This window comes from Gekko japonicus, unplaced genomic scaffold (assembly GCF_001447785.1).
Source record: "Gekko japonicus isolate JY-2015 unplaced genomic scaffold, Gekko_japonicus_V1.1 scaffold3399, whole genome shotgun sequence".
Classification (NCBI taxonomy): Eukaryota; Metazoa; Chordata; class Lepidosauria; order Squamata; family Gekkonidae; genus Gekko; species Gekko japonicus.
The window spans coordinates 50,679-72,996 of record NW_015166531.1 but is presented as its reverse complement, the minus strand read 5'-3'; the positions used below and the strand labels follow the sequence as shown (position 1 = coordinate 72,996).

At 48.1% G+C, this 22,318-nt stretch overlaps 1 protein-coding gene across 1 annotated transcript in view; it reads right to left on the bottom strand.

Annotated features, from left to right (window-relative positions):
• LOC107111331 (voltage-dependent R-type calcium channel subunit alpha-1E-like) overlaps positions 1-22,318 on the bottom strand; it is a 107,456-nt gene that overhangs the window by 48,739 nt on the left and 36,399 nt on the right. The window contains 4 exon segments of the mRNA XM_015412295.1: positions 15,546-15,673; positions 16,674-16,839; positions 19,530-19,621; positions 21,187-21,252. Of these exon segments, the coding sequence (XP_015267781.1) occupies positions 15,546-15,673; positions 16,674-16,839; positions 19,530-19,621; positions 21,187-21,252 (452 nt within the window).

Sequence of the window (22,318 nt, the reverse complement as noted above, 5' to 3'; positions counted from 1 at the left end):
AAGGACGCCCCCTTAGCCTCAACCAGGGCCAGAGGGTTTTCTGCACCAGCCCCAGCTTGGTGGAACACGCTCCTGCCTGAAATCAGGGCCTTGTGGGACCTACTGCGGTTTCCCAGGGCCTTACCTTTTTTGGCGGGAGTTGGTCCCGGTCTGGGACATTCGCACAGGCATGAAGCACGTGTCGCAATGCAATCACCCGGAAGTGATGTCATCACGCCAGGCATGCTGCTGGTGGACGCTCTAGCATTCAGCTTGAAAACTCTATGGTACCACAGAGTTTTCAGGCTGAATGCTAGAGCGTCCCCCTGGCGAAGTGCCCAGTGCAACCAGCAGGTCGGGGGCCCTTTGAGCAGGCAAACCTCCACCCTGCGGGGGACCTGGCAGCCCTACACCTTTAAGGAGATCTGATCTGTCATCGCTCCAAGTTCTACAGCCTGGTTGTTTTAAATCATTCAGTGTGGCTGGAAGCTTATATATTCTCTAGTATTGTGCTACCTGCTGTTTTACCGGTTTTCACTACTTATTGTTAAATTGTTTTGATGATTTTGCATTTCCCATTGTTGTCACCTGTCCTGAGCCCGCTTGAGGGGAGGGCGGGATACGAATCGAAATCAATCAATCAATATAGAGTCCACCCTCCAAAGCTGCCATTTCCTCCAGGGGGACTTATCTCGGCCATCTGGAGATCAATTGTAAATCATTCTGGCCGATCGCCACCTGGAGGCTGGCAACCTTAGCCGTGCCGGTTTTCTGTTTGCAAGGAGCTCTTTGAACACAGGGCAGCATTCCAAAATGTGGTGCTCCTGTTGCCGTATAAATTGACACAGTCCGTTCGGCCTCGTTTCTACTTTCTCTTGCATGTACAACTCGAGCTTCGGACGCTCCATTCCTTAGCCTGATAAGCAGCCAGCACCGGAGACCCAGGGCCTCTCTCTACATGCTCTCCCTAGGTGCTCCCTTGCAAACTGAGAGGAAGACACAAAACACCAGCTCTGTGCAAAGGGTGATATCCGAGGGAAGGCATCCTAGCCTTTTGGCAAAGCCTCGTTAAAGAAAACCATTTGCCAAATGCCATTAATTAAAAGCCCTATCTCAAACAGAGCGTGGTGGCTCTCTTACCTCCTCCCAAGTGGTAGACATCAGACATTGCTACTTCTGCAAAATGTTAAGGCGGTTCAGACTTGTCTCAAACAGCCTCTTCTCCACTTGTCTTTGGAGAAGATTAACGCGAACACATTGGTAATGACAGTGCAGTCCTAAGCAGCGTTAAACTGTCTTACATTATGGCCTATAGCAGGGCTATTTTTGGGCAGGAACGCACAGGAACGGAGTTCCGGCTGGCTCCCGAGTTGGCCACGCCCAGCAGGAACTCATTAGCATAACAGGCCACACCCAACAGCAGAAACTCAGTAGGATTGGCTACATTAGGGGTGTGTGGCCTAACATGCAAAGGAGTTCCTGCTACAAAAAAAGGCCCTGGGTTTTGACAACAAACAAGGTCAACAGAATAAGAAGCAAAAGGTGGGTGTGGCTGGATGACCACACTTCTGGTAACATGGAGGTGCGGCCTAATGGGCTAATGAGCTGTGCTGCCAGGGGTGTGGCCCAATATGCTAATGAGTTCCTGTTGTTGGGTGTGGCCTATTATGCTAATGAGTTCCTGCTGGGCTTTTTCTACAAAAAGAGCCCTGGATAGTTACCGCCACTAGCACTTTAACAGTACTTATGAGTGAATTGTTATCTGTAATGTATATGAGTTTTATGATGTGTTTTGTGTGTAATGAATTTGTGTTTTAATGTATTTTAACGTTTCAATGTGAGCCACCCTGAGCCTGCTTCGGCGGGAAGGGCGGGATACAAATTGAATTAAATAAATAAATAAATAAATAAATAAAGCCAACTGGTCTTAGAAGCGTGTAGCACTGCTTGGAATGCCTCTGAAACACACTGTACCAGCCTTCAGTTGTTAAAAGAAACGTGTCTGCTAACTGCATGATTACTTCGGCTTGTAACTGTCCTTAACGTTCTGGATTTTGGTACTGTCTTTAGTTGGGGGGAATGTATGTTTTTCATTCAACAATGCAAAAATCCCCCATGCACCCTTTTAAGGCCACTAGGATTCGTGGGAAAACCAGAGTTTCCCTCAAATCATAGAGCGTTCCGCCCCCAATGTGGCCAGTGTGATGATGTCACCTCTAAAAGGAGGTGTGCCGGAAGTGGGTGGAGTTCCCCCCGGGGCCCGATTTGCTGGCGTTGGGTAACGGGCCTCTCGGGCGGGGGTTTACCCGCCCCCCGGGGGGACTTGGCAAGCCTACTTTCCAGCTATGGGATCTCACAATGAAACATTTGAAAATGGAAATTAAATGTAATTTTGTGATGAAAAACAAAACAAATCCTAGCTCTGAGAATCTGCTGTGAATTCTTGTGAGAAAGAGAGGAGCAGATGTCGTCTATGGACTTCCGTGAAACAACAAGTGAAGTTCAAAATGAGAGAAACAGCGGCCATTTTGGGTGGACTTTCACAGCTATACAAAAATGGTTGCCTGTCCGTATAAAAGGTTGTGTCTCGGGTTGCCAGGTCCCTCAGGACCACCGGCAGGGGACGGAGGGGCAGGGCCGGCAGGTTCAGGTTGGGAGCAGTGTTCCCTCTAAGCTGAGTAAGTGCGAGCTAGCTCGCAGTTTTTTAGCCTCCGGCTCACACGTTAGCTCAGGAAGGATGGCTCCAGAGCAAGCTAATTTATGCAGTAGCCAAATTGCCCACTTACAACTTTAATGGCAGTAGCTCACAAAGTAGAATTCCTGCTCACAAGACTCCACAGTTTAGAGGGAACACTGGTTGGGAGACTCAGCGCTGAGAGGGTGGGGGGGGGACACGGGGGGGGGGGGGACAGGGACCTTGGTGGGGTACACTGCCATGGAGTCCACACCCTCCAAAGCATCCATTTTCTCCAGGGGGATTAATCTCTGTAGTCTGGAGAAGAGCTGTAACTCCTGGGGATCCCCAGGCCCCACCTGGAGGCTGGTGTCTCTTGATATAAAGATCTAAGCCTGATGGTATTTTGGCAGATTATTAAGTATTAGGGTTGCCAGTCCCCTCCCCTCATGGAGGCAGGGGTCTCCCACTGCCAGGCCTTACCCCAGCAGTGGGGGGAGGAGCTTACCAGGAGAAAGGAGAAGGTCTAGGCTAGTTGTCAATGTCGTACAGGAAGTGACTTCATCACCCAGTGATGTCTGGGCGGCACTCTATTATTTGGGCAAAAACTTGATGGTAGAAGCTGGTTTTACCATAGGTTTCCCCCCCCAAATACCAGAGAGTCACCCAGACAATGCTGGCGTGATGACGTCACTTCCTGTGCAACGTCGGCAGTGAGGCCCGGGCCTTTCTCTTTCACCTTGTAAGTCACTCCCATCCCCCAGCAGTTGCCAGGACGGACCTGGCAACACTTTTAAATGCTAGTCATGGTTCAGACACTGTATGATCTTTTGTTTACTCATAGGGCACGTGGTCAGTCTAGGAATGGAAATTTGTCAATTCATGAGACTCTAGCCCCTTGCAGAAGTCATAATCACGTGCATTAGGAGCCTGCCAGTCATGTGTATGCTACTCGTGATCATCACTGTACTTGTGGTCCCCTTGGTGTGTGGATGAGGGTAACACATGCAATTATCCTGTGTGCACACCCTCGGCACATATAAATTAAGTCTTGAACTATCCAGTGGTCAGAGCTGTGCATGTATGGAGAATAAATGTGTTATCCCTGTTCACACAACATGATGCACAATGGATAGGCTTCTGGTACAGGTAGGGTTGCCAGCTCCGGGTTGGGAAATACCTGGAGATTTTGGGGGTGGAGGCTGAAGAGGGCAGGGTTAGGGGAGGGGAGGGGCTTCAGTGGGGTTTAATGCCGTAGAGTCCCCCTTCCAAAGTGGCCATTTTCTCCAGGGGAACTGATCTCTGTTGTCTGGAGAGCAGCCGTAATCCCAGGAGATCTCCAGCGACCACCTGGAAGTCGTCAGACTTGGTACATGCCATTGAACATCTGAAAAGGACTCCCCTCCCCCTCTTACAAATCCAGGCATAGCTGAGAAAGGAGTCACAATGAAAGGAAACATCAGGGCCCCGGAGAACTTCACTTGCCCTCGCCTGGTCTCCTGACTGAAGAGTGCTGCTGCTGAGACAGGCCTGGGGACAAAACCCCCACATGCTTTCACCGTATCTTTGAAAGATCAAAAGGCAGTTCGGCAAACTCTCTGTGGGTGGCATCATTTCTGCCACGGAACGGAACGTGTGCGCTCCGATATCTTTTGAAAGTGAATTGCTTAAGGGCATTTCAGAATGGCAGAACTGGATATGCTCTACCTATGGAAGATTTAAAAGTAGTCCAGCATGACGTACGGGGAGATCGTGTGGGCTGGACAGACATGTAGCTCTGATATTTCAACCACCATTTCTACCTCTAGCAGGTGCCATCCACCCACTTCCAGCAGTGGAACTCTGGGCAGGGAAGTAATGAAGACCACAAAATAGGAAATAGGAATGATGCAAAACATTATTGTGCATGTTCCATGCCCATGTCTTTTCAGAAACAAGACTTCACAGTAGTGTTCCCTCTAAGCTGAGTTAGTGTGAGCTAGCTCACAGTTTTCTAGCCTCTGGCTCACACATTTTTGCCTTAGCTCAGGGAGGATGGCTCCAGAGCAAACCAATTTATGCCATAGCCAAATCGCTTGCTCACAGCTTTAATGCCAGTAGCTCACAAAGTAGAATTTTTGCTCACAAGACTCCACAGCTTAGAGGGAGCCCTGGCTGCACAGTTTGTTATGGCTGTTATAATTGTACGTGGGAAAGATCCCACTGTAAAGAGGGTTTTTAGGAAGATAGATGCCTCTTCCTTTAGAACTGGGTGCTTGATAGATTGTACTTTAGCAAGTTTCAGACTGAGAAAGAGGGACTAAAATATGTGGGTTTTCTGTGGTGTTTTCCAAGGACAGCTGCCTCCTTAACAACCTCGGCTTCATTTGCTGACCTGCCAATGCACAGAAGATAGCTAAGGGCAGCTCTGGGATGGGCTGGTGGGGAAAACAGGAGCAAATGGAGATCAGTGATGACTTGTGCCGCCTGGTTTAGACATGCAGCAGAAGGAGGTAAAGCGATGGCAGAGCATGGAGGTGTAGAAGGGACTGTACCACTTAACACCACAGGAGAGGGATTACATTGTTCAAAGTTCTCCATTACTATTCTGTATTAACAATTCCCTGTAAATGATAAATTAGCACAGTGTGCAATGGCTATACCAGATCCTTTTACCTTTTTGGGGAGGTATTTGTGTATTTTGTGCATGTGCCTGCACCTGGAAGTCATGGTGACCTCTGGGGACTGACCCCTACTAGGTGTCTGGAGGATATTCAGAGAGGTGGCTGAATAAAGCCTGCCCCTGTCCTCCTGACTGCTGGCATTCCAAGGAGGTCTCTCATCCAAATATTTGCCAGAGTCGGCCCTGCTTAGCTTCCGTGATCTGACCAGGCAGGCCTGGGCTACTCAGGTCGGGGCTAGATCCTTTTACCTTGATGTGCTAATTTTCGATTTGCGAGAAGCATTAAAATAGGCTTTCTTCTACAAAGCGGTATGGCTCATTCTACCACTTCAGAATTCCCCCACTTCATTCAGCTACATGTTTTTACCTGGTCTAAGAAGAACTGAAATGCTGGCTTTCCAGAGACAGACCTTATTATCATGGGCTCAGTTTACAATGTACAGTTGTATCATGGATAGTAGACAATAATTGGATAAATCTTTTGCTTTAGATATCAGGGGATCAAGGGAGTTGCTTCCCTGACCTACATCTTATGGGAAATTAAATGAATTCAGCTCGCTCATTGTCAGAAGAGTACACCGTGTCTTGATATAATCAGGAAAAAAATGTTATGTGGAGGCTGGAAGTTGTAAAGTCTATGCACAGACAGGTAGATTTACAGTGCCATCCTAAACAGAGTTTCAATGGACTTAGAAGGGTACATCTCTGGCATTTCTATTGTGTGGAGTTAATCTACCTTGGTTATCATTTGCTAAGCATTCAGGCCTGGGTAATTTGGAATGGATTTCAGATATGAGTGTTGGACAAAGAGATAATGTACGAATCTGGGGTTCCCAGGATCAGCAGAAATGTAGTTTGCCCTATGGAAATGACAGCTTACAGTACAAACTATATGCACTAAAGGAAAAGAATAGTTTATCTGGTTTAAAGTGCTGGGGGATGCAGGGCTTTGCATTTCTTCTGGGGGGAACACGTTGGAACGGAGTTCCGGAACCTCTTCAACAAAATCCTTTTAAAAATGTTTACAAGTTCATGAGTTTTCAGTAAACAAACTGAAAACTTCATTTCCCTCTTGAGAGTTCTGGCACCTCTTTTTCAAAAAAATAAAAGAAAAAGGCCCTGGGGGGTTCGAAGTACCCCCAACTCCCCACTGGGGGCAGGACTGAGCTGCTCGAGGGCAGCTGGGTGGGCATGTTCTGGTCATGGCAGGAATACCTCCCACCACACAGCTGAGCCCCCCCCCCCAGTAGGATCAGGAGTCCCCACCTACCAGAGGGGAGGAGGGCAGTCATGGGGTGAAAACAGGAAAGGATGAAGAGTGGAACTGGACCTATCAGCCAACTGGTTCTTGACTCCTTGGGGAAGGCCTTCCCCTTCCGTGACGGCCAGGAAGCCATGGTGGGACCTCCCCCCTCTTCAGGGCCAATGAGGACAGGCTGGCCTTTGCTCCAGGGGGTAGGAAGACAGGGGTAGGTCCTAATGCTTATCAATCACTACTTATCAACTCCTGAAGGAAACATTCCATGTCTAATAACAGAACCCAAGGTCTTCACAATGTATTACCTGGATGCTCCTTTTTTTTGTCATGAATGTTGTTTATGGAATTCCACTTCCTCCTGTGATCTCTCATTTTTGGCTTCTATTTTCCACGTGGTGGATCTCCAGCCAGGATTACAACGTATCTCCAGGTGACAGAGATCAGTTCTCCTGGAGAAAATGGCTGCTTTGGAAGGTGGACTCTATGGCATTAAACTCCAACCCCCTTCCTCAGGCTCCACTCCCAAAAATTTCCAAGTAGTTCCCAACATGGATCCGGCAATCCTAGGCAGGGGTGAATCTCAAACACTCTCCTTTCCAGAGTGGAAGTTTTGAAAGAGCAGGGAAGCAGCCCTCTGGGGGAGGGGAGGGGCTACCAGCCCTGGGGTTTGGCGAGGGGAGGGGGTCTCAGCATGGTCCAATGCCAACAAGTCCACTCTCCAAAGCAGTCATTTTCTCCATTTTCTCTGGAGATCCCCAGGCCCCAGCTGGAGGCTGGGAACCTTAGGGAGCCTGAGTGCAGAATGCAACATGCGTATACTTATAGAAGAAGAAGAGGAGATTGGATTTATACCCCCGCCCTTCACTACCCAAAGGTGTCTCAGAGTGGCTTACAGTCTCCTTTCCCTCCCCCTCCCCACAACAGACACCCTGTAAGGTAGGTGGGGCTGAGAGGTCTCTTTCCTGGACTGCTCTTTTTCAAGAACAGCTGTGCCAGAACTATGGCTTGCCCAAGGTCATCCAGCAGGTGCAAGTGGAGAAGTGGGGAATCAAACCCGGTTCTCCCAGATTACAGTCCGTGCACTTAACCACTACACAAAACTGGCTGTAGTGCGACTGTAAGCAGTTAGGCCTTTGTAAGTCCATCAACTTTGATCAATTTTAGAAAGGTACAACTCTGCTTAGAATTGCTCTGTAAATTATACCAGACCATGACTTTGGATCTTAGCTTTTAACCAAAAGAGTGTATGTTTTAGCAGAGAACAGTCTGCACTTTTTACACAAGGTTCAGTTGCAAAGAATAAATGGACAAAGCTCTCAAGAACGGAAAAATGTTGTTTCTGGAATGTTGGTAGAAGGAACAGCCCAGGGCTTTTTTTGTAGAAAAAGCCCAGCAGGAACTCATTAGCATAATAAGCCATACCCAACAGCAGAAACTCATTAGCATATTAGGCCACACCCCGATAGTAAAGCTCATTAGCATATTAGGCCATACCCCCATGTTACCAGAAGTGTGGTCATACAGCCACACCCACCTTTTGCTTGTTATTCTGTTTCCAGGGCTTTCTTTGTAGCAGGAACTCCTTTGCATGTTAGGCCACACACCCCTAATGTAGCCAATCCTAATACGTTTCTGTTGTTGGGTGTGGCCTATTATGCTAATGAGTTCCTGCTGGGCGTGGCCAACTTGGAAGCCAGCCGGAACTCCGTTCCTGTGGGTTCCTGCAGAAAAATAGCCCTGGAACAGCCTAAATGCTTTGGACCAAGTTAAAAATCAAGAACAAGAACTTGACTTCTGTGTGTGTGTGTGTGTGTTTGGACAATGGGAGTGGATAGCGATAACCTCAATGTGTAACTTTTTCAAATACCGTAAGTAAGCATTGTGTTTGATTAGGGCCCACTTCTCGCTGAGTAGTTAAACTTGCCAGCAAGGGGCTCACCTAGCTGAAACATTGTTCCATACAAAAAAATAATAATTAAAATTCCCATATGGAAAACCACCATGTCAGAGAAGGACAGGGCAAAATCCTTTCCCTTGGTTACATTGCTTGGGTAGATTTCAGCCATCTGCAGTCTAGCATAATTCAGAGAACAGATTCACTTTGGCAGTGAGAACTAGGTCAAAAGGTTCAGTTCCGCAGGGCCTGTAAAAAGCGGAGCAGTTCCGCCAGGCCTTTGGGTGAGGTGGTGGATGTCTTCACCATCTTGGCCTCCCCTGCCCATGGATGCTTACTATCCTGCTACGGTCTAACAGGAAGCGTATTGGACTGCTCTGGAGCAATGTCTGTTTCCTTGCTGTCATCTTGTTTATTTAACTGGTTTTTAATTACATATTTATTGTATTTTATTTATGTGGTGAGCTGCCCTGAGCCCACCATGGAATAGGGCGGGATATAAGTATAACCTCCCTTATATATAAAACATTCCACAGGCTCCAAAATCAGTTCGCTCTCTGATCTGTCATTCAGAGGGTCTCCCTATCCACTGACTGCTTTGCCTGAGTCCTGCCTCCAACATTCTAAACATTTTGCTAATCCTCTCCCCCCCACAGCCAGTCAGAACACAGAGGTTATTTGCATATGCAGCCTCATTGGCCTCTGCCTCGGAACACAGAGGTCGTTTGCATATGCGACTTGATTGGCTTTTGCCTCTAATATTCTAAACAGTTTGCTCTTCTGAGGTAAAATGTGTCCAATCTCCAGGTGAGGGCTGGAGATCACTCAGAATTACAACTGCTTTCCAGATGGCAGAGATCAGTTCCCCTGGAGAAAATGGTGGGCTCTGTATCCTTATATGCTGCTGCGGTGCCCCCCGCATGACAGCCAATGTGACGTACCCATCAGGGCTTCAGAGCACGGGAGAGGCTGCAGGTGTGTGGGACTCCACCCTCCCAACCAACCATTCCCTTCTGGGCTCCCTTCTGGGGAACCATCATTGCCAATTTCCAGGTGACGGCTGGATGATCACTCAAAATTACAACTGTTGTATAGGTAGCAGAGATCAGTTCCTCTGGAGAAAATGGTGGTCTCAGTGTCATTATACCCTGGGGAGGTCGCCACAGCAAATTGACACCGAGTGTCCAAGGCCAGGGCACCCGCCCAGAGCCACTTTCTAGAGGCCGTTGTATTTATTTCCACAACGAGCCTTTTTCCTAGTAAATAAATAAATATAAAAGGGAGGGATTTGAAACTGGCAAATACACAGCAGTGTTTGGAGATCTCCCTTTCAAAACCTTAATAATGTTACTTTCAAGGGTTGCGCAGCCCTGGATGGTAGAAGCCCACATACTGACACTATAACAAAACACATGACACCGAATGCTCCCTCTAAGCTGTGGAATCTTGTAAACAAAAATTCTACTTTGTGAGCGACTGGCATTAAAGTTGTGAGTGAGCAATTTGGCTTATGCATAAATTAGTTTGCTCTGGAGCCCTCCTTCCTGCACGAAGACAAAAATGTATGAGCCGGAGGCTAAAAAAACTGTGAGCTAGCTCACACTAACGCAGCTTAGAGGGAATATTGATGACATCTCTGCCATTCCATTGCCATTCTTTCACCTCTCAATTGTTTTACCCAGTATACTTTTCCACGTTTTCAGAGCCACATTAGTGAACACACCCAAGAGTAATGCCTATCTGTAACAGGGGGACACATATCCGAAGAGAGCTCAGACTTTGGGGTGGAAAAAAAGAAGAAAGAAAACACAACCCCCTGTGCCTGTCAAACACCTTCTCTGTGGCCCAGGAACTCTACTTTAATTAGACATGGATATGAATTTGCTTTCTGTTTGGGCAACCTGCTTCCCCATCCCTCCCTGGGTACAACAGCTGCTGGTTCTGAGAGTTTATGGATCTCTTTAAACTCGAAGGAGAGCGGGGGTGGGGGTGGGGGGGTTTCCCCTCGTGAGGTGTGGTGGTGGTGGTGGTGGTGGTGGTGGAGGTGGAGCAGAGAGGGAGGGACGGTTTAATGGGCATGTCCTAGTGCCGGGTTGTGGCTGGGAATTGGGAGGCAAACCTTGCACGCCACCCTGTAGGGGCAGTTCTCTCCCAGGCCCAGAGGAGGCGAGATCACCCGTACTAATGTGTACATATCCTTATACGGGATCCTGCCACTGGAAAGGAAGCACAGGTGGGTTAATAGGGCTACTCAGGAAAGGGGAGGAAGAGGGATGAAGGGGGGTCACTGGCAGCACCAGAAATGTGCGTCCTCCTCACTCCATCTCCACCTAGGAAAAGGCTTTGGATACTCCCCCCCCCCAGTGAAAGTAGAGTTATTGTCTTCTTCTTGCCAAATATGTCCCTGTGGGAGGGGGTGGCTGACTTGCTGGGAAGGCAGGTTATGCCTGGGTTAAAAACAGTCTGGATTCCCAAGGCTGGGATCAGGAGACACCTGCTAAGAACACTTTGTCTGACTCTGGTTCTTGGCTATCGACTGTGCGCCTGGGAAGACCCACCCCGGGGAAATGCAGCCGGGGAAGCCGGCCAGGGAGTCAGATTATTTACTTCCTTCATACCCCGACTCTTTCCACAACGGGAACCCAAAGTGGCTTAAATAGAGTTGTCTGATGCTGAGGAGCAAAGTCTAGTCGATTCCTGTTTTACACTTGCGGAAAGTGACCAGCAAAGAGAGAAAATAGATCGTCAGGGTTAAATACAAGACGGGAATCCAAACTGGGTGGTTTCCAGATGAATGTAAATCGCATTCAAGTCAGATCTGTAATGAACACATAGAGGGTAGAATCACAGGTGCATTCCCTGCTTCCGTCTCTATAGCCTGTGTGTCATGTCTGCATGGATTCTACAACTTTACATGTAGGGTATCTGCATGACTTGGGAACTCTGGCACAGTTGAACACTCCAGGCAAATCTGTCTGTTTGTCTGTTGTATATTTTTGTCTTCCTCTATGGAGTTCAGGATGGCATACACTGTTCCCCTATTTTATTGATGCAACATCCCTGTGAGGCAGGCTAGGCTGGGATAGATCACCTAGTGGTCACCCAGTGAGATTCATAACCGAGAAGAGATTTAAAATTGGGTCTCCCAGGTCATACAGGAACCACCACACAACATAAACACACTAAAAAAGAATTGAATTGCTTAGTTGACGCATGCCAGGAGGAAGAAATCCCCATCCCTTCCGCTTTGCATCAATTAATTGATTGACTAGTTAAAATATTTATATGCCTGCCTTTCTACTGAGCATCTTGGGACCCAAGGCAGATAGTAAGTTTGTGCTGATTTTATAAAAGGAGAGAACCATCCTGAACCGGTCTACTCAGAATCCCACTCAGGTCTTATCAATGAGACTTACTTCCAGGAAAGCGGGTTTTCTGTATGTGCTGGGTTTTTTTTAGGATCCCTCTGCTACTCTCCACATTCCTCCAGCAGTTTGTATAGCTGGGAAATAATACTTTCGCTTCTACAGGGCTGATATCAAGAAGTTCACGACATGGGCCCAGTTTTAATCCTGTTTCCCCATTTTGGCCTAGTTCAAAATGTTCTTCCTTAGAAAAAAAGATTTTCCTGCATAAAACTAGTAAAAGCTACCGGGCAGAACCCAAGGCTCATTTTCTGTAAGCAAGAATTTTTGAAATGGAGGAACATTCAATTGTATGAATTCCTACCAACAGTCTGAAGTGATACAGCCCAGATGCAGCTTTAGCAACTTGCTAAATTAAGCCTGGCCAAATCACGGGCCTACAGTAGCTCACTTCCCTTCAGTCTAATGCCCATCTCCTAGATCTAGCTGAAGAATGGAAGGGTATTAAAAGCTGGCAGCTAAAACAAGAATTCATGTGAGAAATAGGATACTGCGCCCCCCTTCCGGCCCGTGGGCCGATTAAGCACAGTAGCAAAGTACCCAAAGAGAAGGTGAGCCTCCCTAACTCTGATTTTACACAGCAAGACTTGATGGCTCTTAAAAACAGGTTTAGCCGAAGACAAGTTAATGGGCTTGCTGAGCTAATAACGGCTGGAAATGTAATGGACTACATGGCGGGCGGGCGGGGGAAGGAGGAGAAAAGGCAAGCGTGAAAACCCCAATTATCTTTCTTTTTCTTTTACTTTAAAATCAGAAACCCACAAATCATTAGACAAAACAATATGGGATTTCCTGCTTTAAATGAGACATGATGTTTGAGCCAGGGAAAGAACAGTCAACCCCCTTCGTAAAGGAGGGAACAGATCCCAGGAGCACAGACTTCGTTTTCATGTGTGGCGCTTTGGATGCCCTTAATTGTGGCTTGGTCTTCTAGAGCCAAGAGACGGTTTAATCTATTTCACCCGTGGCATTCAAGGAAACAGACACTTGCCAAGGAGCACCTGCCAAACCGTGGTGGGGGATCTGTGCGTCTTCACAGGATCCCTGCCGCGGGGGACAGCGATACGCGTTGCACCACGATCGCCAGGATGTGACGCTACGCGTCACATCCTGGCGATGGTGGTGCAACGCGTATTGCTGTCCCCCGCGGCAGGGATCCTGTGAAGATGCACGGATCCCCCGCCGCAGCTTGGCAGCCCTAGCTCGTGCCACTGGTGATTTCTCTAGGCTAGAAAATCAACTGTAGCCCTGTTTAGAATAGTGGAACCTTTGCAAACCTTTATCTGTCTGCTTGACGAGATGCACTCCAGAAATTATTCTGCCGTGTCATTTCATACCCTTGTGTGTGTTTGGGTGTAAAGTGACATCAAGCTATAGCCACCTTATGGCGACACTGTCGGATTTTCAAGGCAAGAGACATTCAAAGGTGGCCTGCTGTTGCCTGCCTCTCCATAGCGACCCTGGACTTCCTTGGGGGTCTCCCATCCAAGGACTAACCAGGGCCGACCCTCCTTAGCTTCTAAGATCTGGCCTGAGCCATCCAGTTCAGGGCAACCATCCCTACGTTCACGCCATTGTTACTTCTGGTTAACACTGGTCTAAAAGCGGAGCCATGAACCCATGCAAGGATTAGAAGTTCGTAACAGGTGCTGATCTAAAAGCAAAGCCTGTATTTAGGAGCATAATGTGCGTCTGAGCTTCCACGGCTGTACCATTTCAGGATGCGGGTAGGGACTCTGGTGTCTGAATGCCATCAAAGTAATCTATCTGCATATACAACACTAGTGCATTCGGGAGGTTCCCCATATGTTTTATTTCTATGCGCGGGAAGTAATATTTCTTATATCAGGGAATGTTTGAACATGCAACCTGTTTGCAGCATGGAGCAGCAGAGCCCAATAACAGCCAAACTGCCGGAATCCCTTGTTCCAACAGCGATCCTCAGGAATAGCGATGGTGCCCAGCCTTGCCTTCAGATCCAAGTGGGGCCGCCCTGTTGGTCTGAGTCCGGTCAGGCCCCTTTAAGACCAGCAACGTTTTATTCACGGTATACTCTGTACCTGAGGAAGTGTGCTTGCACACGAAAGCTTATACAGTGAATAAAACTTTGCTAGTCTTAAAGGTGCCGTGGGGCTCAAACTTTGTTCACACCTTCAGTGCCTTGTTTGGTGTCAGGAAAGGGATTGCTGGGGTTGGGTGGGGATGGATGCTTGCACCCTAATATCGAGACAACAGCCGTTGGGATGAATTCACAGAAGTCAGCCAAACTGGGTTTCAGGGGCACAGAGTGGGATTCATTCCAGCCGCCGAGCTTCCAGTTTTGCTACAGTGGCGAGCTCATCTCTTTCCTGAAGCTGTGAAGGTTAAGATTTTTTTTTAAAAAAAAAACAAAACCACAAATGCACTTCTGAATCTGAAAACTGGCTTCGGATAATCCAAACAACTCTCTGAAGCCTTCCTGAAACTTTAGTGGAGGGTGAATGGAGGCATTCAGCAAGACCATGGCTGCTCATATGAGAAAGGATCCAGGAGGAGCTGATCTGAAACACTGATGCCACCTGCCTGCTGCAGAGACCAGCCCCGTTCCTCCCCCCCGCACTCCCCATGAACGTTCTTAGAGCTTATCTACCCATTACGACGTCCTTCTGTTCACTGTGGAATGACATGAGGACTTTACATCAGATGCACGATAGGCGTTTGGTGCTTCCCACATACACACTAGCTCTATTCTGCTTGTGATCAAAGCTGGTACGAAGAAGCCGCTGTAGTCCCTCTGTCTAGCTGTTTTTGCATTCGCAAGCTGCCTGGTAGAAGTTCTATGTTACTTACGTGGCTACATGGAAATTTCACAGTGAAGGCAAAGAGCAGTTCCACCAGGTGGCTTGCAAATGCGAAAACAGCAGGGAGAAAAGGTGGGTCTTCCTGGTTGCTTTGGCTGGGAACAGCAAAGAGCTGGTGTGTGTGTGGGAGGAGGTGGAAAACTCCCATCTCATACCTGATGCAAAGTCCTGGTGATGTTCCCCAACGAACACAAAAAACTTTGTAATGCATAGATGGACCCTTAGAGCAGCTCCATGCTTTCAGTGGCAACTGCATCAGAAGGCCAAAGCAACTCCAGTGTTCCCTGCAGGGAACATGAAGTATGAATGGTAGGCATGTGCCCTAAAGCACTTTTATGCACATGGCTTACAAACGTGTTTCACGATGCACATCTTCTGTGCACTGGCTGCTGGCTGCAAGAAACACCAGAGTAACAGTGGTGTATCTATGGCAGAAACGACTGTGGCATGAAGTGTAAAGATGATCTTATTTTAAAAAGTTCCCAGAAACAAATTGCAAAACTACTCTTATAGCGCTCAATTGCTGTAGATAGGACATGCAGACCTTTACAGAAATCCTGAGGTTTGCCCGTGATTCAAACTCTGTTGATTGAGTAGGATCCTTCAAAGTGCCTTTAGCAAGAACATCTATCTGCTTCAAAAGCCACTCGGAAAAGGCTTTGCATAACAGCTCTCTCCTCCCTGCCCAACCAACACATTTGCTGGCTGTAGGGCAGAGAACAGAAAATTGCATCCAATTTATGCTTGACTCAGGTTACAGTATCCCAGTGGAGTTTGCAAAAGGCATAAAAGCAGCAGGGTGCTCCTACGTACCACGCAGCTCTGTCATACTCTGCCCAAATCCGGACAAATTCATCAAGATGATGGGGTCCCAAGATGGAGGAATCACGAGTCAGGTATTCAAAATTGTCCATGATGACAGCCACAAAGAGATTGAGCATCTGAGTTAAAGGCAAAAGAGGAACACTTTCCAGAGATGCAGCTATGTTAGTCTGTTGTAACGACAGCTGCGAAGTCTTAAAAGCCAAAAGAATTAATGTGGCATAAGAACATTAGAAGAGTCTTCCTGAATCATACCAGTGGTCCATCTAGTCCAGCATCCAGTTTCACACAGCAGCCAACCTGTTTCTTTTCCCTTACGTTGCCCTCTAGCCCTGAGCTTCAGAAGTTTACAGGCTCTGAATCTGGAGGTTCTCTTTACTTTCCATGACTAGTAGCCATCAATGAACCTGTCCTCCATGAATTTATCTAACTCCATGAAATCTAACATTGGTTGACTAAAATCAACTTAAGTGTGCATGAAGGAAAAAAGAAGATGAAGAAGGGGAGAGATCAGGGCAGGACATGGGAAGAGATACAGAAAAATTACTTTGCAAAAACTGGAACTTGTTGCACAGGTAAGCAAAATCTTTCCTAAACATTCCACGCTGGCCCTGCTGTAAGATGAAGGAGAAGAGAAGAGACTGGATTTATACCCTGCCCTTCACTCCTTTCCCTTCCCTTCCCTTCCCCACAACAGACACCCTGTGAGGTAGGTGAGGCTGAGAGAGCTAACTGTTCTTGAGAGAACAGCTCTGAGAGAACTTGTGACTGACCCAAGGTCACACCAGCAGCTGCATGTGGAGGAGTGGGGAATCAAACCCAGTTCTCCCAGATTGGAGTCTGCGCTCTCAACCACTATGCGAAACTGGTAATCCCTTTGGCAGCTGATCATCACCTGCCTCCTCTGCCGAGCCAGATAGCAGAATTTCAGTGCAATCCAATGTACACCCTTCTAAGCACAATGACGTCAATGGACTTAAAAGGGTGTAAACCTAATATTTAGGACTGCACCCATCAGCATGGAGGAGCCTTCTGGGTTCCTTTGTACACAGTAGAATGCCAGTCATGGGACAGGGGACAATCTGGAAAGCCAAGGGCAGGAAAAAGGGGCACACTCACCAAGAAGGAGCAGAAGAAGATGAAGGAGACAAAGTAAACGTACGCCAGTTCTGTGCCACACCGCTCATTCTCATTCTGCCCAGAAGTCGCCGTGGTGTCTGGCTCACATCCTTTACCTTCCAGGCAAGAAAGCATGATCTCCTGCCACGCTTCCCCCGTGGCACTCCTGCAGGCAAAATAAGTCACACTCTCACAATCATTGCTTACTCCACGGCAACCAGTGGCAGTCCTGATTTGTCCGTTCCTTTTATTTATGCTCCCATTTTTTAGGTTGAGCGCCATTGATGCACAAAACTGAATTCACTGAAATTCGGCAAGAGGAAAATACGAATATAGCTTGAAACAAAAGCAAGGCCAGTTCAAGGCTCTGTGCTGCCCCAAGCGAGGTTCACCCATTGCCTCCTCGGCCTGTGCCAACTGTGCTGCTGCCGAGAACTGAGTGCCCTCCTTCTTGTGTGGCCACGTGCAGCCAACTTGGTTGGCTCGAGAACCGCCCCTGAACGAAAGACTCCCAGGTCAGAGTCACATGAAGGAAAACTGAAAACAGAGCAGGGATTTGGGACTCAAAATAAGGGAAGCTGTGAAATCCAATAGCATCCTTTCTTGTTTAGTGGAGCTCTCTCCCTCTTTCTTTCTCCTATTAACCAACATCAGCTGCTTAATTCCTTCATAACAGACTATACATTGAGAGGTTTCCTAGGTTTGTACTCCTGGCCAATAGGAAGGCAAGCAGTCCTGCCCTCCTCTGGCTCAGATGCTATACCTGAGTCACGGAAGAAGGGCCTCTTCTCCTTTTTTCCGACTCTCCCCCCATCTCACTTAACTTGCTGATGCTTTTTTTATATAGATAAAAGCATTGTTATAATGATATCCTAAGCAGAGTTAGACTCTTCTAAATCTATTAAAGTAAATTGGCTTCAAAGGGGGTAACTTTGCTTAGGACAGCACTATCAGCCTCTGCTACACGGGTCACAGAATCAGAATCATAGAATCACAGAGAGTTGGGAGGGGCCAGGCAGGCCATCTAGCCCCACCCGCCCCACCACTCAATGAAGGATCAGCCCAGAGCATCCCTGACAAGGGTTTGGCCAGCCACTACCTGAAGACTGCCCATTGAGGGGGAGCTCACCACCTCCCTAGGCAGCTGAGTCCACCGCTGAACGACTCTTACTGTCAGAAAGGTTTTCCTAATATTGAGCTGGTACCGCCCCATCCTTAATTTAAACCCATTATTGTGAGTCCCTAATTCTCTGCTGCCAACAGGAACAGCCCCCTGCCCTCCTCGAGGCGACAGCCCTTCAGAGACTTCAAGAGAGCCATCCTGTCCCCCCTCAACCTCCTCTACTCCAGACTGGACATTCCCAAGAAGTCCCTCAGCCTTTCCTCGTCGTAGGGCTTGGTCTCCAGGCCCCCAATCATCCTTGTCGCTCTCCATTCCGTCTATGTCCTTTATGAAGGGAGGCCTCCAGAACTACAGACAAGACTCTAGGTGCGTCCTGATCAATGCAGTGTACAGCGGGACTAGGACCTCTTGCGATTTGGATGTTATGCCTCTGTTGATACCCCCCAAGATTGCATTAGCCTTTTTCGCCGCTGCTTCAGAGCCCTTTTCAGCCTGTGGGCACATTTGGAATTCTGACATAGAGTGGTGGGTGCAGCCAGAAAACGGCTGCTGTGGGAGGCAGAGCCAGCCACACAATGGATGCTGCAGCTTACCTTCAAAGTCACCTAATGAAGACCCTTGTGCTGTGGTGACAGCCTTTGCTATAGCAAGGTTTTTAAAAAGCCGCGCAGCCCATCAGGTCTCCAATGGCTAATCAGAAGTCTTGTGGGGCAGAAGCCCCACCTGTTCCACCCACTTTTACAAAACACTGGGTGGATGGTGGTCAAAGTGCTCCCCCTTATCTCAGGTGTCAACAGTCATCCTAGTTCCACAGCTCACCAATGTGTGAATGCATTTTACCAAACAACCTGGTGCCCTGATTGTTGCCCTGATGAAAGGGGAGGCATGAGGAGCGAGAAGGAGAAACTCTTCCCTGCGTCTGCCCACAGTAGCCATCGCCATAGCTAAGTAAGGGGGTGTTGGAGGTCGAGTTTTGGAAAGCTTGTGGCATTCCCACTGATATCATCAGGGCTATTTTGGGGCAGGAACGGGCAGGAACGCACAGGAACGGAGTTCCGTCTGGCTCCCAAGTTGGCCACGCCCAGCAGGAACTCATTAGCATAACAGGCCACACCCAGCAGTAGAAACTCATTAGAATTGGCTACATTAGGGGTGTGTGGCCTAACATGCAAAGGAGTTCCTGCTACAAAAAAAGCCCTGGGTTTTGACAACAAACAAGGTAAACAGAATAAGAAGCAAAAGGTGGGTGTGGCTGGATGAGCACACTTCTGGTGACATGGGGGTGCGGCCTAATATGCTAATGAGTGGTACAATCAGGGGTGTGGCCTAATATGGTAATGAGCTTCTGCTGCTGGGTGTTGCCTATTATGCTAATGAGTTCCTGCTGGACTTTTTCTACCAAAAAAGCCCTGGATATCATCGTGCACACCACTGCCTTTCCAGTGCTTGGAACGGGGCATGGACATAAACCAAACCAGTTTCTCACTTTCAGGCAAAATAACTCAGTTTATCAAGACCCGTTCCAAACAGCTCAAGGGGATTCGCTGACATCGGCATTGTGCGTGCAATTTCAGCCGCAGTGTGAGGTCTCTAGAGAGGAACAGCCACATTCGAGTCCAGCAGCACCTGAGAGACCAACAAGGTTTTTGGGGTAGGAGCTTTTGAGAGTCAAAAAATACTCCTCCTCCTCCTCCTCCTCTAATTCCCCCCCCTAAGTTTTAAAGCCCCCTTACCTGAAGAGAAGCATGAGTGAACCCAGGAAGCTGCGGAAGTTGTTGTGACGGTTAATGTGGCTCTCTTCATCCAATTTGATATTTCCAAAGACCTGAAGGCACAGAGGAGCAAAAGTCTTGGTGCAATGAGCTTGACAATGCCACAAAGACATCTCAGTTTGCCAAGCCAACTGTGAGGGCAGTGCAAAAGGTGCAGGGCCCTGATCTCCCCCCCCCTCCAGTCTCCCAGGTATGATGACGACACGAGGGCAAAGTACATGACTGTACTTCAAGACGGAAAGCTTCTCAAGAGGCCTGAAGGGGCTTGAGAGAGAGAGAGAGCGGCTCTGGGTGTTGCAGGTTCAGAGGAAGGGCAAGAGCAATGGTCCGAGATGGCTAGGAAAGTGCCACCGAATCACAGCTGATTTATGGTCACCCTGTAGGGTTTTCAAGGCAAGAAAATCAATCAATCAATCAATCAATTATGGTATGGCATTGTGCATAGCGTAGCCAGGAGAGCCTAAGATTGTCTGGCAGCCAGAAGTTTTAGCTCTTTTTTGTGTTATGCACCACTAGGTGGCAAGCTAGACATTCCAGAGGTGTGGTTTGCCATTGCCTGCCTCTGCGTCACACCCCTGGTATTCCTTGGAGGTCGCCCTTCCAAATACTAGCCAAGGCCGACCCTGCTTCGCTCCTGAGATCTGACGGGATCGGGCCAGCCTGGGCCAGAGACCTTCAGAGAGGGTTTGCCATGGCCTGCCTCCATGTAGCAACTCTGGACTTCCTTGGGGGTCTCCCATCCAAGCTGACTCTGCTGAGCTTCCGAGATCAGCTAATGAGATCAGGCTAGCCTGGGCCACCCTGGCTAGGGCGTGTTGCCATGTTAGCGAGGAGACTAGGAGCAAAACTGAAAGCGATGCGCCACCCTCCAGCAATGACGCAACTGGTGACCGTTTCCCAAACCCCAGAACTGGTCTGTGAGCAGGACAGTAAGGCTGAGGTGAACACCGGCCGAGGAAGGGAGCAGAGGCACCAGCAGAGAACCACGTGGGGAGAGTGCCTACAGAGATGCGATCGCATTGTATAAGATACATTGCATTATACTAGATTCTTTGATTGTAGATCCACTGATGGCATTTTTGTGGCATTCCTGTGTCGAACAGTACATTAATGTCTTTCATGGATAAATGTTATTTATCCAACCCTTCCGTTTTCTATGAATGCACTCAGTGTACTCTTTTCTGGTGACACAGTAGAGTTTATATTAGACAAGGACAAATAGCAGCTACTGTGCCTGTCAAATCTGCAGGCAGGAATTCTATGCTTCATTATGATCGCTATCCCGCATTGCAATGGAAGAGGCATTTGCCTCCTGGCTAGATGTATGAGAAATTACAGTAGAATTACCCAGTGCACACGACCAGTTTAGCCCTTCCTACAGGTTAATTCCCTGGGAAGATGAATAGCCTGGTCCAGGATCATGTTAACAATCAGTAATCTAATCTGATCTGGAATATCACATTATGAAATGATCGGAACCTTTGATGCAAACTATGCGATTGATGTTTATATGACAAACAGCAACTAGATTAACACTATGTTCTGACCTCAGATCTTACCCCGAGTTCCTTTACTGGGCAGCAGCAGGGAACACAAGCGTTTCCAGGCATTTTCTTACCTGCATCCCAATGATGGCGTAGATGAAGAAAAGCATTGCAATCAGGAGACAGACGTATGGGAGTGCCTGAAAGGGGCAAACAATGCAAACGGTTGGTTTTGCTATACGCCTTACAGGTTTGGTCTTTCTGTGAAATGTGTGGTCTGGCTCACTTGCTTCAGAGGTCAGGGGTCACCCATCCTTTGCTCTGCTTTTTATTTTATTGTGCATAATCATAATCATACAATCATGAAATTACACTCATGGGATTTTTTAAAAAATGAATGAAATAAGATACATTCAGTATATCAAACTTTTCTTTCCAGCCTCTCCTTGGGGGGGGGGGGGAAACTTGGTTAAGAATATACTTATTTTTCTCTCCTTATGTATAACTAGTCAAAAAGCCCATCGTAGAATGAATACAACGAGCTCTTGTAGAATGAATATAACAGGATCTAGGAGGACTGCGGGGTCGAAGGCCAGCTGGAGAAGCCCCGGGGAGACATTTAAATGTCCCCCCCTGGGCTCCTGTGGCCTTTCCAGCTCGTCTGCCTCGACAGGCAAGCTGGGATGGGTGTGGGGGGCTGTAGCAGGCTTCTCTGGTCGGAGAAACCCGTGGGCTCTGTCACTGTTGTTGGCTCGGAGCACACTGAGTCCGACTGGCTGGCCGCGGCTTCTGTGGGCGGACCCCTCAAGGCAGGCAGCCAATGCAGCCAGCACCTTGTGAGTGGCAGTTCATGCGGCCAACTGATTTTGGCGCGCATAGAACCTTGCCACCCCGAATGGCTTTTATATAATAAGGATTCTGTTTTGATCACCCTAACCCTGAACATTCCAACATGCTCCCAAATCAGTTGGCTCCCTGATCTGTCACTCAGAGGGTCTCCCTATCCACTGGCTGCATTGCCTGAGTCCTGCCGCCAACATTGTAAACAGTTTGCTGTTCCTCTCCCCCCCATAGCCAGTCAGAACACAGAGGTCATCTGCATATGTGGCCTGATTGGCCTTTGCCTCGGAACACAGAGGTCTTTTGCATATGCGGCCTCATTGGCCTTTGCCGCTAACATTCTAAACAGTTTGCTGCTGCTGTTCTGAGGTAAAATGTGTTCTGGGGTAAAATATATTTCCCCTTAATGCCTGTTGGGGGAAACCA